General features: G+C 44.6%; 1 protein-coding gene across 1 annotated transcript in view; it reads right to left on the bottom strand.

Moving 5' to 3' along the window:
- Window positions 1-393: 393 nt before the first annotated feature.
- LOC6507251 (Ig-like and fibronectin type-III domain-containing protein 2) overlaps window positions 394-17894 on the bottom strand; it is a 64804-nt gene continuing 47303 nt past the window's right edge. The window contains exons 3-18 of the mRNA XM_001956345.4: window positions 16488-16581; window positions 16263-16433; window positions 16066-16203; window positions 14843-15965; window positions 14131-14344; window positions 13536-13809; window positions 12056-12364; window positions 11184-11530; window positions 4958-5105; window positions 4731-4866; window positions 4365-4557; window positions 4026-4272; window positions 3284-3962; window positions 2293-2600; window positions 1972-2216; window positions 394-1355 (exon numbers count right to left, since the gene is read on the bottom strand). Of these exons, the coding sequence (XP_001956381.1) occupies window positions 948-1355; window positions 1972-2216; window positions 2293-2600; window positions 3284-3962; window positions 4026-4272; window positions 4365-4557; window positions 4731-4866; window positions 4958-5105; window positions 11184-11530; window positions 12056-12364; window positions 13536-13809; window positions 14131-14344; window positions 14843-15965; window positions 16066-16203; window positions 16263-16433; window positions 16488-16563 (5016 nt within the window). The 5' untranslated portion in view covers window positions 16564-16581 and the 3' untranslated portion in view covers window positions 394-947. The remainder of the gene's footprint in view (window positions 1356-1971; window positions 2217-2292; window positions 2601-3283; window positions 3963-4025; window positions 4273-4364; window positions 4558-4730; window positions 4867-4957; window positions 5106-11183; window positions 11531-12055; window positions 12365-13535; window positions 13810-14130; window positions 14345-14842; window positions 15966-16065; window positions 16204-16262; window positions 16434-16487; window positions 16582-17894) is intronic.

The raw sequence follows: 17894 nt of genomic DNA, 5'->3' as shown, positions 1-17894 counted from the left end.
TTCATCGGATGCGTCCTTTTGCTAATAATGCCAACGTGTCTGTGTGTTTGTGTTTGAAGAGGTACAACGTGTGTGTGTATGGGTTGGGTGGGTGGAACATGGAGTGTACTAGTCCCCATAACGTATGCAACATTACACGAACAAACACTCCGCCACAGAGACCGGCATAGCTTCCATCTTCGTCCTCATCAAAATGAGAAGCGTCGAGGATGGCGCATACAGGATGGCTGGTTGTAATGGCAGCGAGGGGAATGGAGACAGGATCAAGGCAGCGGCGTGAGACAGGCATCTTTTAATATTGTACTCTACCGTTGCTTACATACACTCAGGAAAGCTAAGGTGCAAGTTACTACCATAGTTACTAGCCCAAAATGAAAACACAATTAGCATATCTAGATTTTTACTAATCATTGGTATTTTTTTCTCAATCAGTTTTTCAGTTTTTGCTTACGTTCATTACCAATTAGTTAATTATTTTACATGGTTTCGTATTGTTATGATTTTGTTTTTATGTTTTTTTCTGGTTGAATCACAGTTACATACTAAAAATTTATTACTTATTACATGCTACCCAAAAGATTTTTGCAAGCAAAAATTGTTTTACCCAAAGTTTTTCTCGCAATGCATTCTGTAAAGATGTCACAGTACACACTGTCTACGTGTGCGTGAGTGTGTGCTTGTATTTGTAAGTTTGTATATGTGTGTGTGTGTATGTGTCTGTGTGTCTTCTTGTGTCTTGTTGTATGTGTAGTTGTTTGAGGTTGCGCTTCGCGCTGTTTACACGGCCTATGTCTACATTTAGCGTATATATTTCTATATATATAGTATATATATATAAGTTCGCTAGCTATACTTGTTTTTGTTTCTTGTTTTTGTTGTCATGTGTACTGTCTGTTTTTGTTGTGTTAGTTAGTGTTTTTGTTGTTATTATTATTATTGTGCTTCGTTTATGGCACAAGTTTCTTAAATCCAGCACCTTCTTGGCCAAGTTTGAGCTCTTCATAAATTGTGGGATTTACTTCATTGCACTGCGTATTGCTGAGCGGGTTATGGAAATGATGCGCCGCATCTGCCGCACTCTTGTGATGTTGCTGGTGGTTCTGAAGTGGATGTTGCTGCTGCTGTTTCTGTTGCTGGTAATGTTGCTGCTGCTGATGTTGCCTGTTCCCCGTCAGAGCGGCGGCACCTGCAGAGGCTGTCGGCGCTGTTGTCGTTGTGGATGTCGTCATTGTGGCGGCAATGCCATTACGGCCATGGCCGTGACTGTTCCCATTGTTGTTGTTGCTATTGCCGCTGCTGCTCATCCCATGTTGGTTGCCATTTTGCGTCGTGATGGCCGATGTGACAGTGGGTAGCTACGGCCGTGTATTTTTGTGGGTGTGGATACATTTTTGGGGGAGGCGTCGATGTGTGCCGGGTGGAGGAGGATGGTAAAGAAGACATTGACAGTTATAACATAAAAAATAAGTAAATACACGCCTACGAAAAATACACAAAAACATCGAGTTACCATGCCACTATACTAACATTGGCCAAAATGACGCTAGCAATACAAACAAAGCAGGTAAAATGGCATAAATCGAATAGGCCGACTATCCAAGGCTCTATAGGATTTTTTGGTAATATTTCCTTCACAAAATAATTAAATATTTTTGAAGCAAGGACTATAGAGTTATTTCCATTTAATTACCTTGCACAGAGTTTACTTTAAACTTTTTTTCTAAAGCTTTACAGAATAAATCTTTAAATATCATCTATATAGATTATCTATCGCTGGACCTATTCAATTTTATTTAATCCTATATCCTAGAGACTCTTATTTAAAAGTTCCTTAATCTATTAAAACCTACTCCTATAAAAAGATATAGATACTAGAAAATTCGCACAACCTAATAAGCCCTCACAACCTTTTAGAAAACAAAAATTGTCTAAAAAAAGCATAAGCACCACCCACTCGATCACTATACACACCTGCACCTGCTCCAGGCCCCTGGTGTAGGTGGGATTCTCAAAGGCCACATTGCCGTTGACCGATTTGCCGTGGCTGGAGCGCTGCCGGCGATAGAACACAATGGCCGCTGCCGCCAGCAGAATGGCCAAAATGCTGGCCACAATGCCGCTGATGGTGCCAACGGCACTCGAATAACTGCTGGTCGCCGAGGTCACATGATGCTCGCCGAGCGTGAACCTAATCGGATCTGTGAGCACGCTGGCACCTGGAAGACAAGCCGGCAAATTAAAACCCAGCCCGGGGACATTTTTACTTCCTTCCCATATCGGGAGCACACTCACCGTAGCTATTGCCAGCCTTCACCACCAGCTCGTAGAGCACATCCTTCTTGAGGCCATTAATGCTTATTGTTGTGTCCTTTACGTCGATGCGTCGTATCTCGAGAGCAGCCATTGCGTTGTTGCTGTTGCCGTTGCCCATACTTGTTGCATTATTCATGGCTGCCAGGGTATCCATGCCAGCCTGATCCACAGAGGAAGTCGCATCCTGGCTGGAACTCGAACCAGAAGTTGGCGGCAGAACGGCGGCCTCGTGGTAAAATATTCTATAGCCGTCAACGGCATTTGGATTCTTTGTCGGCGCATCCCATCTGTAATGAAATAGTTTTCGTAGAGCGGCGATGGCGCCGTATTATGAGTGCTCCGGTAATAATGTTGCAGGCTTAGAACTTGTCTGGAATTTTAATAAATTTAATGCGACTCCAGGTTCACAGTTTTGCCCTCATCAACCTCGTCAGCCTCATCTTGAACAGCCTTCCCCCCTTCCTGGAAGTCTACTCTCAAAACCTTTGACGTTGACCGAGTGTATTAAAGTGAGATAAAAAATCTCGGCTTTAATGGATTTGCGGTCTATTAGTGACCCAACATCCCCAAAACCCACACACACATAGCCACATATACACGAGGGTTGAGAGTGTGGATAATGAATGTATTGGGCTTTGGTGGCCAAATGGATGAGTCTACTTCCGCTTCGGACAAAAGTGTTTAAGAGCTTAAGCGGGGGTGGGGGTGGTTGGAACGTGGCCCACATAGTTTGGGGCGCTTAAAGCCAAATGGCTTATGCTCGGTTAAACTTTGTTTAGGTAGGACACTCGCCACGAGATACCAAATTGAAAAAAGTTAACTAAATTGGCCCAAAAAAGCAGCAAACTAATAAACTACAGGAATTGTTTAATATCCCTCAGGATATTTATGTTTCCAGGAACTGATATAAGGAAGTTTTAGGTGACTATGAAGCCGCCCAATAATATATTTCAAAAATCAAAAACCTCACCTTATTTTCACTTCGCTGTCGGACAACACAGAGACTACAATATTCTCGGGTGGGCCGGGCAGTCGATCCCTGTTCTTCTCGAAGCATCCGACAATGGTCCTGGCATATTGCAGACTGCAGATTTCCTTGGACCTCACGGACTCTCCTCGGCACCAGTTGAGGCACTTCCGCGGTACATGTTCATCAGCACAGCAGGATCGATGATCAGATCCGTCGGCAGCACATCGCATTAGTTTGTCAAAGTCTACGATGCACTCCGGGCGATCGGCAATGGCATCAAAGTCCACATAATAGCTGCAGGCACTGCGGCAGCCCATGGTCACGTTTTGTTCCGCACAGCAAACGGATACATTGTGATTCAGGGCCGGCGTATTACGTATTCGCACCGATACCGGTGTTGTAGTGGCGCCAAAAGGATTCTCCGCATGGCAGAAGTAATCTCCCACATCATTGGCCTGCAGCTTACTGATCTTCAGGGACATGGTATAGATCGAGGGTCGGGATTCGTTGGTTTTTACTGAAATAAAGTTATTTCCGCCGTTGATCACCGGCACTCGGCCATCCTTTTCCCTCCAGAAGAAGGTTTTTGGCGCCGGTTTTGAGTCCACGGTGCATCGAAGCTCGATCTCGTCTCCAATAGAGGCCACAGTGATGCCAGCTGCCTGGATCTTAGGTGGATCTTTAGGGGGGAAAATAGTCTTTTAATTGTGGACATGCTATCATCTCATAATGGACTACTCACAGCAAATGTTAACTCTTCTTGTGGCCTGCATGGGCACTCCGTAGCCGTTGTCCGCATAACACGAAACATGCTCCATGTCGGCCGACACGTTGTGGATGACCGTCACCATGTGCCGCGAGGTGTCCTGACGCACCAGGTGTCCGCCCACGTAGAGCGAAATGGTCGGAGCGGGGTTGCCCAGGGCCAGACACAGAATGGTCATGGAACCGCCCTCCGGAACGTTGTCCGCCGGATGCACAGTGGGGGGCTGCAAGTAGTAGAGTGTGGAGTACATCACAATTACCCACCGAAATCCAACTCTCATAACAGTTTTTTTTCTTTCTATTTTTGAACACTCACATCCACAAAGGCTGGCAGGGCGGGATCCGTCCAGGCCACCAGCGTCTCCGAGGGCAACGAGTTGCCCCGCTCACCCACAGCCTCCACGTAGAGCACATGCTGGGAGCTCGGCTTCAGGTTGTTCATCCTCAGCCAGGCCAGCTTCGTTTCAATCTTAATGAATTGGTCGGCCCTCATGGCCTTGTGATAGACTCTGCAGGGATTCGAACAAAAAACACAGGGCGTTGTTATATGTTTTAAATTATAAAAATTATGACGTTTTTTTTAAGAATGAGAGCTAAGTGATGTATTTTAAATTTAATTTCCAAGTAACAAGTCCTACCGGTCCTACAAAAAACCTCAAATGCCCAATAGCACTGTACTCACCTGTAGGTAATCCTCTCGTGCGGATGGGCGTACTCTGGTGGCTGCCACGTTAACTGCATCCAGGTGGCACTGTGCGCCACCACCGTCAGCGAGTGTGGTGGCGAGGGGGCGCCCCAGGCGACGCCTTCACTCCGGGCTGGAAGCAAATGCACACATGCAGCATAACAATTAAATCAACTGGATTTTTTTTTTTTGTGTTTTTTGGCCATCGCTGTTGGCCAACTCACCTTCGCTGGCACGGTTGGTGGTATTCAGCAACAGCATCGATGCCGGCAGCGATGTGCCAAATTTCCCGCGCGTCACAACCGTAATTCGGTACAAGGCATTCTCATCCAAATTTGTCAAATCGATACTCGTCTCATTGGTGGTCAATTCCTAAGTGTATAATTGCACACGAATGGCCAGCGAAACGTTAACGAGAACGAGAGAAAAATGTGCAAAAAATTGTCAATGAATAGAAGTCAGAATCAGCAGAATATTACGACTCTAGGAATACTCTTTTATCTATAATTTCCTAAGCTTTACATTATATTATTCCTTTTATATTTCACTTTATACTGTGTATTATTTGGCTTAATGGTTTTTTTGTCGCAGAGATTCCCTTTTAAACGATTACAATAAAATTTGACAACATTCTCTGGTCCAGTTTTTGGTTCTGCTGAAGTCTGCTCGTGGTTGTGGTTTGGCTTGATTTCGCTGAAAGACATGTCGCCATGATTAGTACTCCTTGTAATTGCTGCCACGCAGCGCAATTTGCGGTATTTAGTCCGCCAAATGACACCGCACCCGGGTTTTCTACGTCAGCCAGCCAGCCACGCAGCCAGTTGCACCCACATCCATCCCGACGTCATCCCGAGTCATTCGGACTATGTCATTGCGGCAGTCATTCAACTCATTGGGGCTTTCACCCAATCCATACCAGTACGAGTGTGCTGGTCTGTCCTGTACTGTCCTGTCCTTATCCTTGATTGCTGTCCCTCTGCCCTGTCCACACTGGCGTTATTTTGTTTCAAAAGCCATCCTCGAAATTGACAGCTATATCTCTGGCCCCTAGTCTATGCATAGAGTTGGAATGGACACACCACACCGCCAGTGCTCACCCACCCAGCCCACATTTGTTAACAGCCACACCCACTCGAAATTCGCAATAAAAATCGTTAGGGTAATCTTTTGGTGTTTCAGCTTTTGGGAAAGTTCAATACGCTACTGAGTGGTGGGTGTTGATTTATTTGATAATCAAATTATTAAAGAGAAGACTTTAAGAATGTCTTTCTAAAATAAATTTATAGCTTAAACTAGAATAGTTAAGCGTAGAAGTACTACTAGTTTGGCTGATTAAATATTTATTATAAGACTACCAAGTCTTTAAGAAATTATTACTAAAATGTATATTTTTGGAAAACCTTTAATCCCTGAATCCCTGACTTAGCTCACCCAACAATCACAAAACCCAACTCAATCATTTACACACTGAATTGCCGGCTGTTGGCCGCCGTTGCTGTTGGGTCACTGTCTCGTTTTTTAATCTCTTGCAGATGTCGCAGTCGCGGTGCGGTTTTTGGCCTTTAATTGCATTTTTGGCTGCGTGGCCAGTGCGAAAAAATGCGACGCGTTAAGTAATTTATTTCGTTTTATGGCCAAGCGCTGTTTGTTTTATAAAGCAAAGTCAGTTCTCGAGGGGGAGGCGGCATACATTAACTTGTTTTTTTTTATCAACAGCATGGCAGCAGCATCATCAGCAGCAGCGTGCTTCGGCCAGGGAGGGGGCATTTGTTATTTCAGCTACTTAGTGCTGGCAATGCGCTAAAATTATTTGATTTGAGTAGAGACTCCCGCCCCGTCTGTCATGCCATTCCCCCACGAGCTGGCTTATCCGGCGTAACGAGTCATTTTGAGTATGTAAGTCAATGTCAGAGCGATGTTGGACATCTGTTCGTGGAGCCAGTTGTTTGGCCAACATCTCTAAATATGTATGGCGTTTTCATCTCGCTTATGGCTAGAGGTATCTATTTTTTTTTTTGTTTGGAAGGCTGCTTTTCATTTTGGCCATGCCTGGGTCAAGTCGTAAATCTCAATTTTCGGTGGGGGGGAATGACTCTGCCCTGCTTGTGACAACTTGTGTCAAATATGATGCCGAGATTCAGACCCATTTTAGCCTCGAAACCCGTCCGAAATCAGGGCCGAGATAGAGACTTTTATTTGACACAGGTACTCTGTGATATCCATTTCAGATAAACTAACTATAATTTAGTGGGCATTGCCCGCCCAAGAGAATAAATTGCCCAGCTCAATACTAATTTCCTTCCATTAGAAACTTATCTAAAACGCATTAAATTCGAAACCCTAAAATAGAAAGAAAAAAGCCAAAAGATTGTCAAGGCAAAGAGGGAAAAACGATTTATTATGCTCTCGACAGCCCGAGACAAAAAAAGGCAACACTAATAGCAGCCAAAGGACTTTTAGTTGGGCGTTTTGTGTGTCACTTAAGGCTTCGTTTTTTCAGTCCCTTTACGTAATTACATTAACCGCAACTTAAATGTGCCACAATTGGCATGACGAGCTGGTCCTAACTGAATAATTAATGGGGTTACCTCCCAGAAATCGAGGTGAGTCCCTTGGAACTACTTGAGCGGATAGCTGCTCAAAATGCATAGCGCGAAGTCCTTGGCTACTTAGCTAGTTCACTTAGAAAAATAAGTATACATTTGAGGCTTAAATATAATACAATAATAGTATTAGATATAAGATATCTAGCTTAATATAATTAAAGAATAATATCTTTCAAAATAAACTCATCTTGGAATTAACTTGACTTCTTAAATAATAAAGTTAGTAATATTTAACTAAACATGTGTCTTGTTTTTATAAAAAATTTATATTGTTCTAATATAGCTCACAGATCCTCAAAATATAATTCCAAGTGTCTATCTCCGGTATCCTGAAGCAACTCCCCTTTAACGGGAGACACACTTCGGCCATAAAACTAGGTCCCTGGTTGCTCATTTGCCAGTTGTCTTGGTCCTTGGACTCCGGACTACCGACTCCGGAGTCGACTGCAGTGACAAAGCACATAATCGCCATAACCCAACCCCTTTCGGCTCCTTTGCAGCTGTATCAGAATATTTAATGTGTCTAATTTCTGGCATCGTGGTCAGCCTTTCCGGGTCTCGGGTCTGGGAATTCCCCATACCCATATCTGATATAATTCCTTGTTTTTTTTTTTGTTATTTTTCAGTGTCGCTGGCTATATTAAAAAGTTTTTTATGGTCTTGTGTTTGCCAAACACAAACACAAATAAGTATAAAAGTCGACTCGAACTAACGCAGAACGGCGGCACTAAAAATCATCACAAAAGTTACGTTCGTTTTCGGGCAAGGGAGTCAACAGAGAATCATTTGAAAACTGCGACTGTAGGAAAACCTTTTATTTCCGTTCAGGATCCCATCCCCACATTCGTCCTCTCCACGTCGCGCCCGGGCTTGATGGTATGTAATATCCTGTAGAGTCCTGTAGAGAATAATGTTTTTGTGTGGGGATGTTGCTGTTGCCGATTCTGGTGACACAATGCCGGCCGTGCATTGGCGACGAATAGAAATTGCCAAATTATTGGCACTGATTCAATCAGGAAGGGTTGGTGGGAGACCAACCGAAGCCTGACGGCAAAATTACCTTTAATATGAACCGATTTTGGTTTTGTGACTTCAAGGCTTTAGTGGCTATGGGTTGGTAGGTGCTTGCTCCTCCTTCCCAGTCCCCTGGCCGCAATCGTTGCCAATTGCCAACGATATTTCTGACACGTCCAAAAGCAATTAAGTTTGTCCATAAAAGTGTCACACTGAGTCAACGCATTGCTGGCTGTGCAGGACTCTGGCGATAGCCACGAACTTATAGATATATGCGATACAATAACCCATTCAAAAAGGGGGCGAGACTCCGATGTTTTAAACCATTTGACACCAGTGGGTGCTAGGCGATGGGGAGGGGCAGCATGAAAAAAAAGGCAGAAACTGCAAACTGAAAAGCATTTAAGCCAAGCCGAAGCCAGCCCCAAGTTAAGCCAATAGCAACAGCAACATCAGCAACATCAGCAACATCGGCAACATCATGGCAGCAACAACAAGAACCGCAACAGCTGCGTGAGCTGCTGACCAAACCAAACAAAACCAAAACCAAAAAAACAAAAACACTTCCAAGAGGGCGAATGAATTTTCCCCAATAAAATCAACAAAAAACAGCTCAGAATATAAGAAACAGAAAAAAATGGAAAAACGAACTAAAGCTGATACCATATAGTATCTTCCATATCGATTGGTTTTCGAGATGAACTAGAGGTGTTCACGTGATGGATTCTATCACGATTGGTAAGATATTTCGACGGTGATTCCCCCGGTCCATGATCCATCACATTTGATTAATCAATTAATTGGCAATGAATCGACAAAAGAAAACAAGTTATCGTAAGGCTTTCCTAGAAATGCCAACAAAACAAAACATCACCTTAGGTTAAAAAGATTTCAAATGGTGGGAATTGATTTTTTGAGATTTTATATCTCAGGGCTAAGATAATTTTAATTCAAATTAAAACTGAATATTTATTTTCTCAGATGAAAATGATTTTACTTGATATTCTTCTACATTAAAAGGTTTCTCAATTATTTAATAAGGCCTGAAAACATCTAAAATTCGTCTCACGCGACCAGCACCCATTGATTCTCTGTTGGGTACTGCATCATTGCCAGGTCGTCGACGACAGGTTGCTGCAACAACAGCAACAGTAAGGTGCAACAACAGCAGCAGCAGCAGCAGCATCAGCTTCGCCAGCAACACCAACCAGCCACTTTAAATACATTTCTGTGCGCATCAACACGCGACAAACTCTTGCCAGGCTATAGTTGTTGCTGTTGCTGGCTCTGTTGCTTTTGTATTTTTTAGCATTTGCAAGTTTTTCGAGGCCAATAACTCTGTTGATGGCCATGGCTGATGCTGCAACACCAGCAATTGCAACAACAACTGTAACAACGGCGGCCAACCCAGGCCCAGCTGCCAGCAAAGCGCGTTGATGTGTGACAACAACAGCCAATAACTACAACAACAACAACATTTGTTGCAACAACAACAACAAAGCCCAATGGCAAAGCCAGAGCCAACTTTGGTCCGTTGTTTGGTTTGGTTACAATTTTTTTTTTCTTTTCATTTTTTTGGCTTTTTTTTTGTTTGGATCGGCTGCAATTTTTACCAGTTTATAGTCACGTTTTCCACGTTGCCAATGCATATGGCGGCCATAAGTCCCTACGCCCCACCTTCACCTTTCGGCCCTGGCCCCGGGACCCTCATCCCCCCCTTTAGTTACACAGCAGGCGTCAAAAACTTTACCCATCGATACCCGGTATCTAAGCCCTTTGCCCACTCTCTGTATTTTTTTTTTTATTTGGACCGAGTTCAAAGATTATTACACTGTATTGGATTAGCGATTGGCCAACCAGAAATATATGTCTGTGTCTGTGTCTGTCTATATTTATATATTTTAAAATTCTATTTAAGCTGAATATGTATATTGTATCGACGGTATTGCACTTGAAATTGGAGAATCGATGGCCAATGGTGGAATTTCAATTGATTTCATTCGGTGTATAAACAATGACCATCGATATATGCATTTAGTGAGATTTAGCCGATGGCAGGGGATTTAAATAAATAATTGATTAATTGGCTTAAAAGTAAACATTACTCATACGCCGTGTATTTCAGCAGTTTTGGTGGACTGTTGGGGGAATGGAAGATAGTATTAAATGGGGATTTAATGGGTTTAATTTTAAAGCTCTTTGTGGTGGAAATAATAGGGAAATATTTATAAAAGTTTATTCTTAAATAGAGCTATAACATATAACATATAATTGACTGCTTCTTGCTTCAAAGATTACGTATACGCCATGTGTGCAGGACTCTCTTGTATTATGACTGCTTGTTATGAAAGCAATTTCCTGTTTGAGAACTTCTTCATTAACTCCAAGCTACCAATTTAAGTTCTTCCCCCAATTGGAAAGTTGTTGAAACGGTTATTGTCCTGGCCCCGGTCTGGCACTCAGACAAGGCAATTTGTAAGCTCTTTTCAATTCCATTGGCACTCGAATATATATAATGTCAGCATTTTGGCCCAAAAGGCAAATCGTAATAAGGCCGCCCACCCGCAGGCCCCATGCAAATGAAGTGCCCCATTGTGTGTTTTTGTGTGTGTGTTTGATTCCGGCCAGAAAAAAAAAATCAAAGCGAAGTATAACTTTTTTTTCCCAAGAAGTCACAGGTACTGCAAGGATCCGGACTCCGGAGATAGTTCTGCCATCGAAAAGTTTTCTCACAGCCTCTCTCTTTCATTTTCTCTATCTATCTGGGGATTTTTTTTTCTTTTTTGTCCGGCCCTCCCAATCTCTATTGTCCATCCCAATATATACTCACATTTTCCAATTTGGCAACTGTCTCGTACATGGTCATGTTATTGACTTTGCCATATTGTACGATGAATTCAATATCCTCCATTCCAGTTGTTCCACTTGTGGCATCGCTGACGGACGACTGCTGCTGCTGGGTATCTGGCGCCACATCCTTTCCAGGATCCGTAGCACCACCGGCTGCCAGTTCATCGCCGGTTATCATGTCACCAGGTGACACGTTGCTGTTACCCATTCCGTTGCTACTATTGCTACTGTTCTCAACATCGGGCTGGGTCCACATCAAACTAATGCTGCTTTGGTTCACGAATGTCGCATGCACGTCTTCGGGCGGACCAGGGATATTCTGGGTGCCTATAGTGTATAGAGAGTAGAACGACAGTGGGATTATTTTGTTTTATAATGCAACTTTAATTGGCCAATATTGGTTTTGTCTGCCGGGCTGTGGTTGGTTGCCCCAAAGCTTTGACCAAATAATTTAGCGCACAATGGCGTGCACCAGTGCGTATAGACACGCCGTGCACAGACACGCAATTAAACAAACAGAATTAGCTGCAAACACAAGTCCTTGCTGGGCAGCTGCCGCACAGGATGTGTCCTGACGGCAAATGCAGTGACTGACAGTGACTCTAACTCGCAGAGATGAGAGTCTATAACTGAATCTGTGATTTTGAAAACCTAATATTTCTTTTTAAAAATATTCAAAATGGATATTCAACTCTGGTTAGTCTGTAAAAAATATAGATTACATCCAACCAAGTAAGAAAATCACTGTCAGTCACTACTTGGAGTGAACCTGCCAAACTAGCCACTCGGATTGCAGGATTCGAAACGACAGAATGTGGACGAAAACCACTGGCAGCCATGGCAACTACTTACCTTCCTCGAAACACTGCAAAATGTTGCCGGCATATGATAAACAATCGGGCACATTGCTCGTCGATGACGACGACGATGATGATGATGATGTTGCAGTTGCCGCATTGCTGCTGCCTGATGTTGCTGCTGTTCCAGTGGATGATGATGTCGTTGCTGATGCTGACGTCGCTGCTGTTGATGTTGCCGCTTTGGTAGTCAGGGCAAGGGGCATGACGCCGCGGCAGAGTGGCATGCAGGCGTTAATGACGCCGCGGCGACTGCAGCACGGGCTGTGATCACGTCCGCCGGCTGCACATCTCGCCAGGATGGCTAAGGATTAGAGAACAAACGGGTTGAGAGGGGGAGAGAGGAAGAATGGTTAATATTGTGGGAAAATTTGCATAAACTGCCCGCCAGATACGGCTCATTGTGCTCTGTTATGGCCCAATTTGTGACATGAACTCATCAATTCTGCTAGGATTCCAGGATCCTACTCCTGCCTCTGCCACTCCGAGTGGAAACGATAATTTAAAGGATTTGCCGTGAGTCGACAACTTGAGGCCAATTTACAGGAAATTAACCGAAAGATTTCCTATCATCGACTAGGTGACGAGTAAATTGGGCCAACATTCTACAAAGTCATTCCAGGCCTTGAAGAGATTCTATTTTTTGAAACAGTATGACTTGTGCTTTTTCGTTTCTGAATAAAAGACGATAATAATGTTGTTAAAAATTCTCCGAAATCACTTATTCAGTCTGCTCCTTGATTTCCTCAACCTCTGGCCTATTTAAAGAGACCTTTGTGTCTAGAACGTATAGACTGAAATATAAGTTCTGAGACTTTATTCTGAGAACATAATTGAACTGTGCCTAATACCTAATGTTACCTAATATTTAGTTCAATTTTCCATTATTTGAAAACTTAAACCAGCTTCAGAGCTCATTTATGGGTCCTAAGCTTGAAATACTACATTTCCAGGCATAATTAACGAGAAATTAATCAATATTCAGTGTCAGGTCAGGAATATACTGTTTACTTCAACTAGATCCATGTCCAAACATAATTTTCAGCAACTCCTATTAGGCACCACCAGCCCAACAGCCTCTGACAACAATATTCTTGATTATTTAGCTGCAAAATACACTCTATTCGGTGTCTAGCGTTTTCGGAGGAGATTGTGCGAGACTAATTAACTAAAAATTGATTTGCATAAGTACAAAAATTCATTACGCCCAAATGGGCAGATGGCAGACGGCAGTGAGGGAGCCGGCCAGCAGGCCTCACTTAATATTCGAAATTGCATCAGAGGACGAAACGAAAAATGCAAAACGAGCTCATTAAATTAACAAAAGTCCACAGGACAATGGCAGTCTGGCTGGCCAGGGGACTACCAGGCTCTATCCTGTCGCTAATTAGTGTTGTCTGGGTGTATGTGTGTATTTTGGGGCTAGGGGATGGGGATGTTGAAGAAAAAACCCTCGAAATCCAGATGTTACTTACGCATTTGAGCTCGGCACGCCGGCCCCAACCGCTCGATGTCCGAGAGGCGGATGTTGTAGGAGCAGAGGGGTGCGCACTGTGGTAGCAGCCCGGAGGCGTGGCAGCAGCTCGTCATGTTGTATCTGGAGGCCGTCACTTGGACAGGCTCAGCGGCCAGTGTGCGGGTGATCAGGCGGGGGGAGGGCTCACTCTTTCCATAGGCATTCACCGATACCACGTAGAACTCGTAGTAGATGTCCGATTCGAGGCCCTCGAGTATAAGCGGCGGTTGGCGCTGCAATGCTTAATGAATTAGCCAAACGGTTTGTGGGCAGGGTCTAAAAGCACTGGCGGGAATTTATGTTCTTTCAGGGACTTCTATGGTTGTCTTTAACATGGCAGCAAAGAATTCATTTCTAAGAATCTTTTCAAAAAGGTATCAATATTTTTAGACAACCCAAAACTATTAAAACAAAAGACATTTCTTGGTAAACTTATTCCAACACTTACAAAAAAAAGGACCCCTTTTAAGTTACTTTATAGACCTTAGATCAATTGGTATAAGCAATTCCTAGTATTTTATACTATTTTATTCCTATTTCTCTCAGTGTTTTACCTTCTCTACGGTCAAATAGTCATCGCCAACGCCCAGACGTCGGAATTTGACGTGATATGTGCTGACAGTGTCGGCCAGGCGCTTCGGCTTGTTCCAGTCCAGAATCACGAAGTTGTCCGTCTTGGCCACCGTCCGGAGCTTCGACGGCGGATCGGCCAGGACACCGTAACCCTGGAACAGACAGCTGCTGTACTCGGACATGAAGCGCAGGCATCTGTAAACATCCGGAGTTGGGGTTTTCAGAGGAAATGAAGAGAGAAATAGAGGAAAAGCGTTGTAATTGGCATTTGGCATAAAAACTCATCCTGTGGAGTCATTAGCAAGTAGCAGAAACGAGAGAGCTCCCATTGTGTTTGGGTGTTTGGGAGCGTTGAATGTGGGGGATGTGGAATGATTGGGCATGGAATTGATATTGCGGCTTAAGGGCCTATGGGGATGGCTGGCAGGACGTAAGACGAAGGACGATGAGCGAAGGACGATGGAAAGTAGGCAAGGATGACGATAAGTATGGGCCTAGAAAAGTGATTAACAAAGGCAAAGTGGTGCTCGTTGATGATTATTGATTCATATTTATGAGTGCTTATGGAAAGTATCAATGCCAAAACGCTAATGATGAGGACATAAGAACTTTACTAAGAATATTATAGAATTTTTCTCCCCACGGAGATTTCATAATTAATTTCAAATATAAGCGCCTTTAAGGCCGACTCACTTGAACAGACTAAAGTCCAGAGACATCAGCTTGCCAGAGCAGAGGGGGAAGCAAGCCGCAGGAATACCTCTCGCCCGACAACAGGGCGTATGATCGATATTGTTGGCCAGGCAGGTGAACGTTATATTCGACCAGGGGGCGCACACCATAAAGTCGGGCAGCGTGGCCAGATCCGTTTTCTGGGGATCGCACATCTTGTCCAGACACATGCGATGCGTCATCCCATTGTCCTCGCAACACTGTCGCACATCCGGCAGCTGGGGCATCAGCCCCTTGTCGGTGGCTCCCGCTTGAGACTCGGCCGCCGAGGCGCTGGTGTGGGTGAAGAACCTCAGGCGTTCGCTGGGCAAGCTCGCACCAAACTCATTCGTGGCCGTAATGATTACGGCGTACATCGTCAGGGGCTTCAAGTCGTTCAGTTTCAGTTGCGTTTGATTCGCCGGCACGTTGTGGAGGCTCACTGACTCCGCCGAATCTGCTGCCGTTCGATGGACAATCTCGCCACTCAACTCGTCCTCGTCGAAGCTGTGGAGCGTGGTTACGTTCACGACGTACCCAGATACCCGATCCGCCAGCTTTTCCGGCGCTGTCCACCCCACGCTCACACTGGTTTCGCTTACATTCTCGATGGTCACCTGGGTGGGGGTGCTGGGAATCAACTGCACTCCCTTCAAGATGCACTGCAGGCCGCTGAGGGTGTGCTGGACGCAGGAGACTCGCGTCTTCAGCTTGTCAGTGAAGGGGGTGTACTCCCCGCGACACATGTCCTGGCACAAGTCCGGAATCTGCTTCTCCACGCAGCAGGGCACATGATTCCGTCCGTCAGCCATGCAACGGACGATGCTGGGAAAGTCCCGTTCACAGGCCTCCGGATCGATGCCGGTGGTGCCATCCAGAATGTTATGGACATTGCAGAAGCCCATGCACTGGGCGGAGACATTGGCCCGTTCGCAGCATTCCGTAAAGTCGTGTGTCACCAGTGGCGGCACTTGGCTGGGACGCCAGAAGCTGCGATTATCCTGGGCGTCCAGGGGCGGGGGCAGCAGGAACACGTCACTCGACTCGGCGGCAGCCGGATCCGTGGAATTTCCCGGGCTACCGGTCGATGAGTGCAGTTCCTTGACTGAAATGGTTTCAGGAAATGAAAATGGTGAAAGTTTTGAATTAAATTTAAGATCGATTTTAATCTAAAGGATATTAGTCCTTCCTAGTCACCCACTCACCTGTCAGTATATGAATACTCCGAAGCACTGGATCCGAATTAAGTTCACAAATATATGCACCCGAATCGCTGGGCTTTAGATTTTTAATCAAAAGAACCCATACTTCGCCACCCGTCTCCAGATTTTTACCCTTAGGATCTAAATATAAAAAAAAACATTGGCTTCTTGTTTCTGGAAGGACCTTAAGGAGTACATACTTTCATCGTGGAGGATTCGCACACGATGATCCTTGGTTACCCGCACTGTTCCAGCGGTCAGGATCTCGTCACCCTTCTTCCATATTACTGTGTTGTTCGAGGAGTTCTCCGACACCACACAGGTTAGCAGAGCATCCTTGCTTTCAAGGATAATAGATGGTCCGCCGGTTCCTTTAAGAGGGCATAGTGAATTAATTACATACTGATAAAGACCAAATATCTTACCAATTGGCACACCAGATTTAACATTCGTTAATAGCACACATATCGTTATCACAAGGAGCAGCAAAAGCCTGAGCATTATTCCTTGTAGGATAACCTGCAATGGACAAATCAAACAAGCGTCCTATTAGTATTTCTCACGTCTAACTCCTGTAATGCTGAAATCAAACAAAATTGTTTACCAAAAAAATTGTTTAAAGAGCTGAGACCAACTGGGGGGAGCAACCGAACAACGAATACTTTTCAATCATTTTCCACAGCGGAAAGAAAACATTTTGATATTGCAATAAATGGCCGGGTCAGGTGAAAACGCCAGTGGCAACTGTGTGTGGTGGAGGAGGGGAGGGGAAAATTGGTGGGGGAGGGTTCAGGCCATCAGATGGCTGACCTGGGAAATGCAGCCAATTGGGATTCACTGGACGGGACGGGATGGGACGGGGAGAGGAAGGAAGAAGGAAGGAAACGCAAACAGCTGAAAGTAGCGTCACTTTTACCTTGGACCCCGTGTTGACGTCAACGTTGCCAGAACATTTGATGTTTGAAAAATAACATTCACAGCTTCCCACCTCCCTATAACCACCCCCAAAGCCCCCACCCACTTTTCACTTACCTAGCCACCCCTCTCCCGCCCGCGTTCCATGCGTTTTTCTGCAGGCCACTCGCCTGGTTTGGTTACCTGTTCGTTTATGGCCAACGTTTTTGGATTTTTGTTTAAAAATTCGAACGAGTTTTTTGCTTTTTCCCTTCTTTTTTGTGCCTTGATAAAATGTTTAACATTGCAGTGACAGGATGCACGGAAAACAAAAAGTGCTCTTCCGGACAGGAAGTCTCTCCCTCAAGAATACTTATTCCTTAAAAGCGGGCATTTATCCCTTAACATATCAAGGGAAAGGGATTTAACTTTCCAGTTTCCTATTTAATATTTCTTATCTCTCCATGATGAATAAACCAATCAAATATATATATTTTTTGGATCAGTGCAGAGGGGGTCGAGATTTGTTGAAATTGGTTCGTGCATTTTGTGAAAGGTGCTCGAGCTGATTGTATCTGTGTGAGAGCGAGTGCTTGTGAGTGTTCCTGTGCATTCGTATCTGTGTTTGCTTTAGTGTTTGTTTTGGTATGAAACGCCCTGAACGTGAGCGCGTAACTGAGAATTTGTTGGCAGTTTTAGCGACCATTCCACGGGTAATGGCACCAACAAATTGCGTACACTATGCTGCAAAAAGTGCGTGTGCGGCTGTTGAGCTTGTATTCAATTACGAGAACGGTTAATCGATTCACCTAATCGCCGAGTGCAGAACAGGTTACGGATCGGGATTCAATAGAAGGCTGAAGGGGTGGGAGAGTGATGGTGGGGGGTCCCCCCTGCCGGGTCACGTCATCAATGACGTTTATCGACGTCAACATTGA

The sequence above is a fragment of the Drosophila ananassae genome, chromosome 2R (assembly GCF_017639315.1).
Source record: "Drosophila ananassae strain 14024-0371.13 chromosome 2R, ASM1763931v2, whole genome shotgun sequence".
Classification (NCBI taxonomy): Eukaryota; Metazoa; Arthropoda; class Insecta; order Diptera; family Drosophilidae; genus Drosophila; species Drosophila ananassae.
The sequence above is the reverse complement of the archived record's forward strand: the minus strand, read 5'-3'. Positions and strand labels throughout refer to the sequence as shown.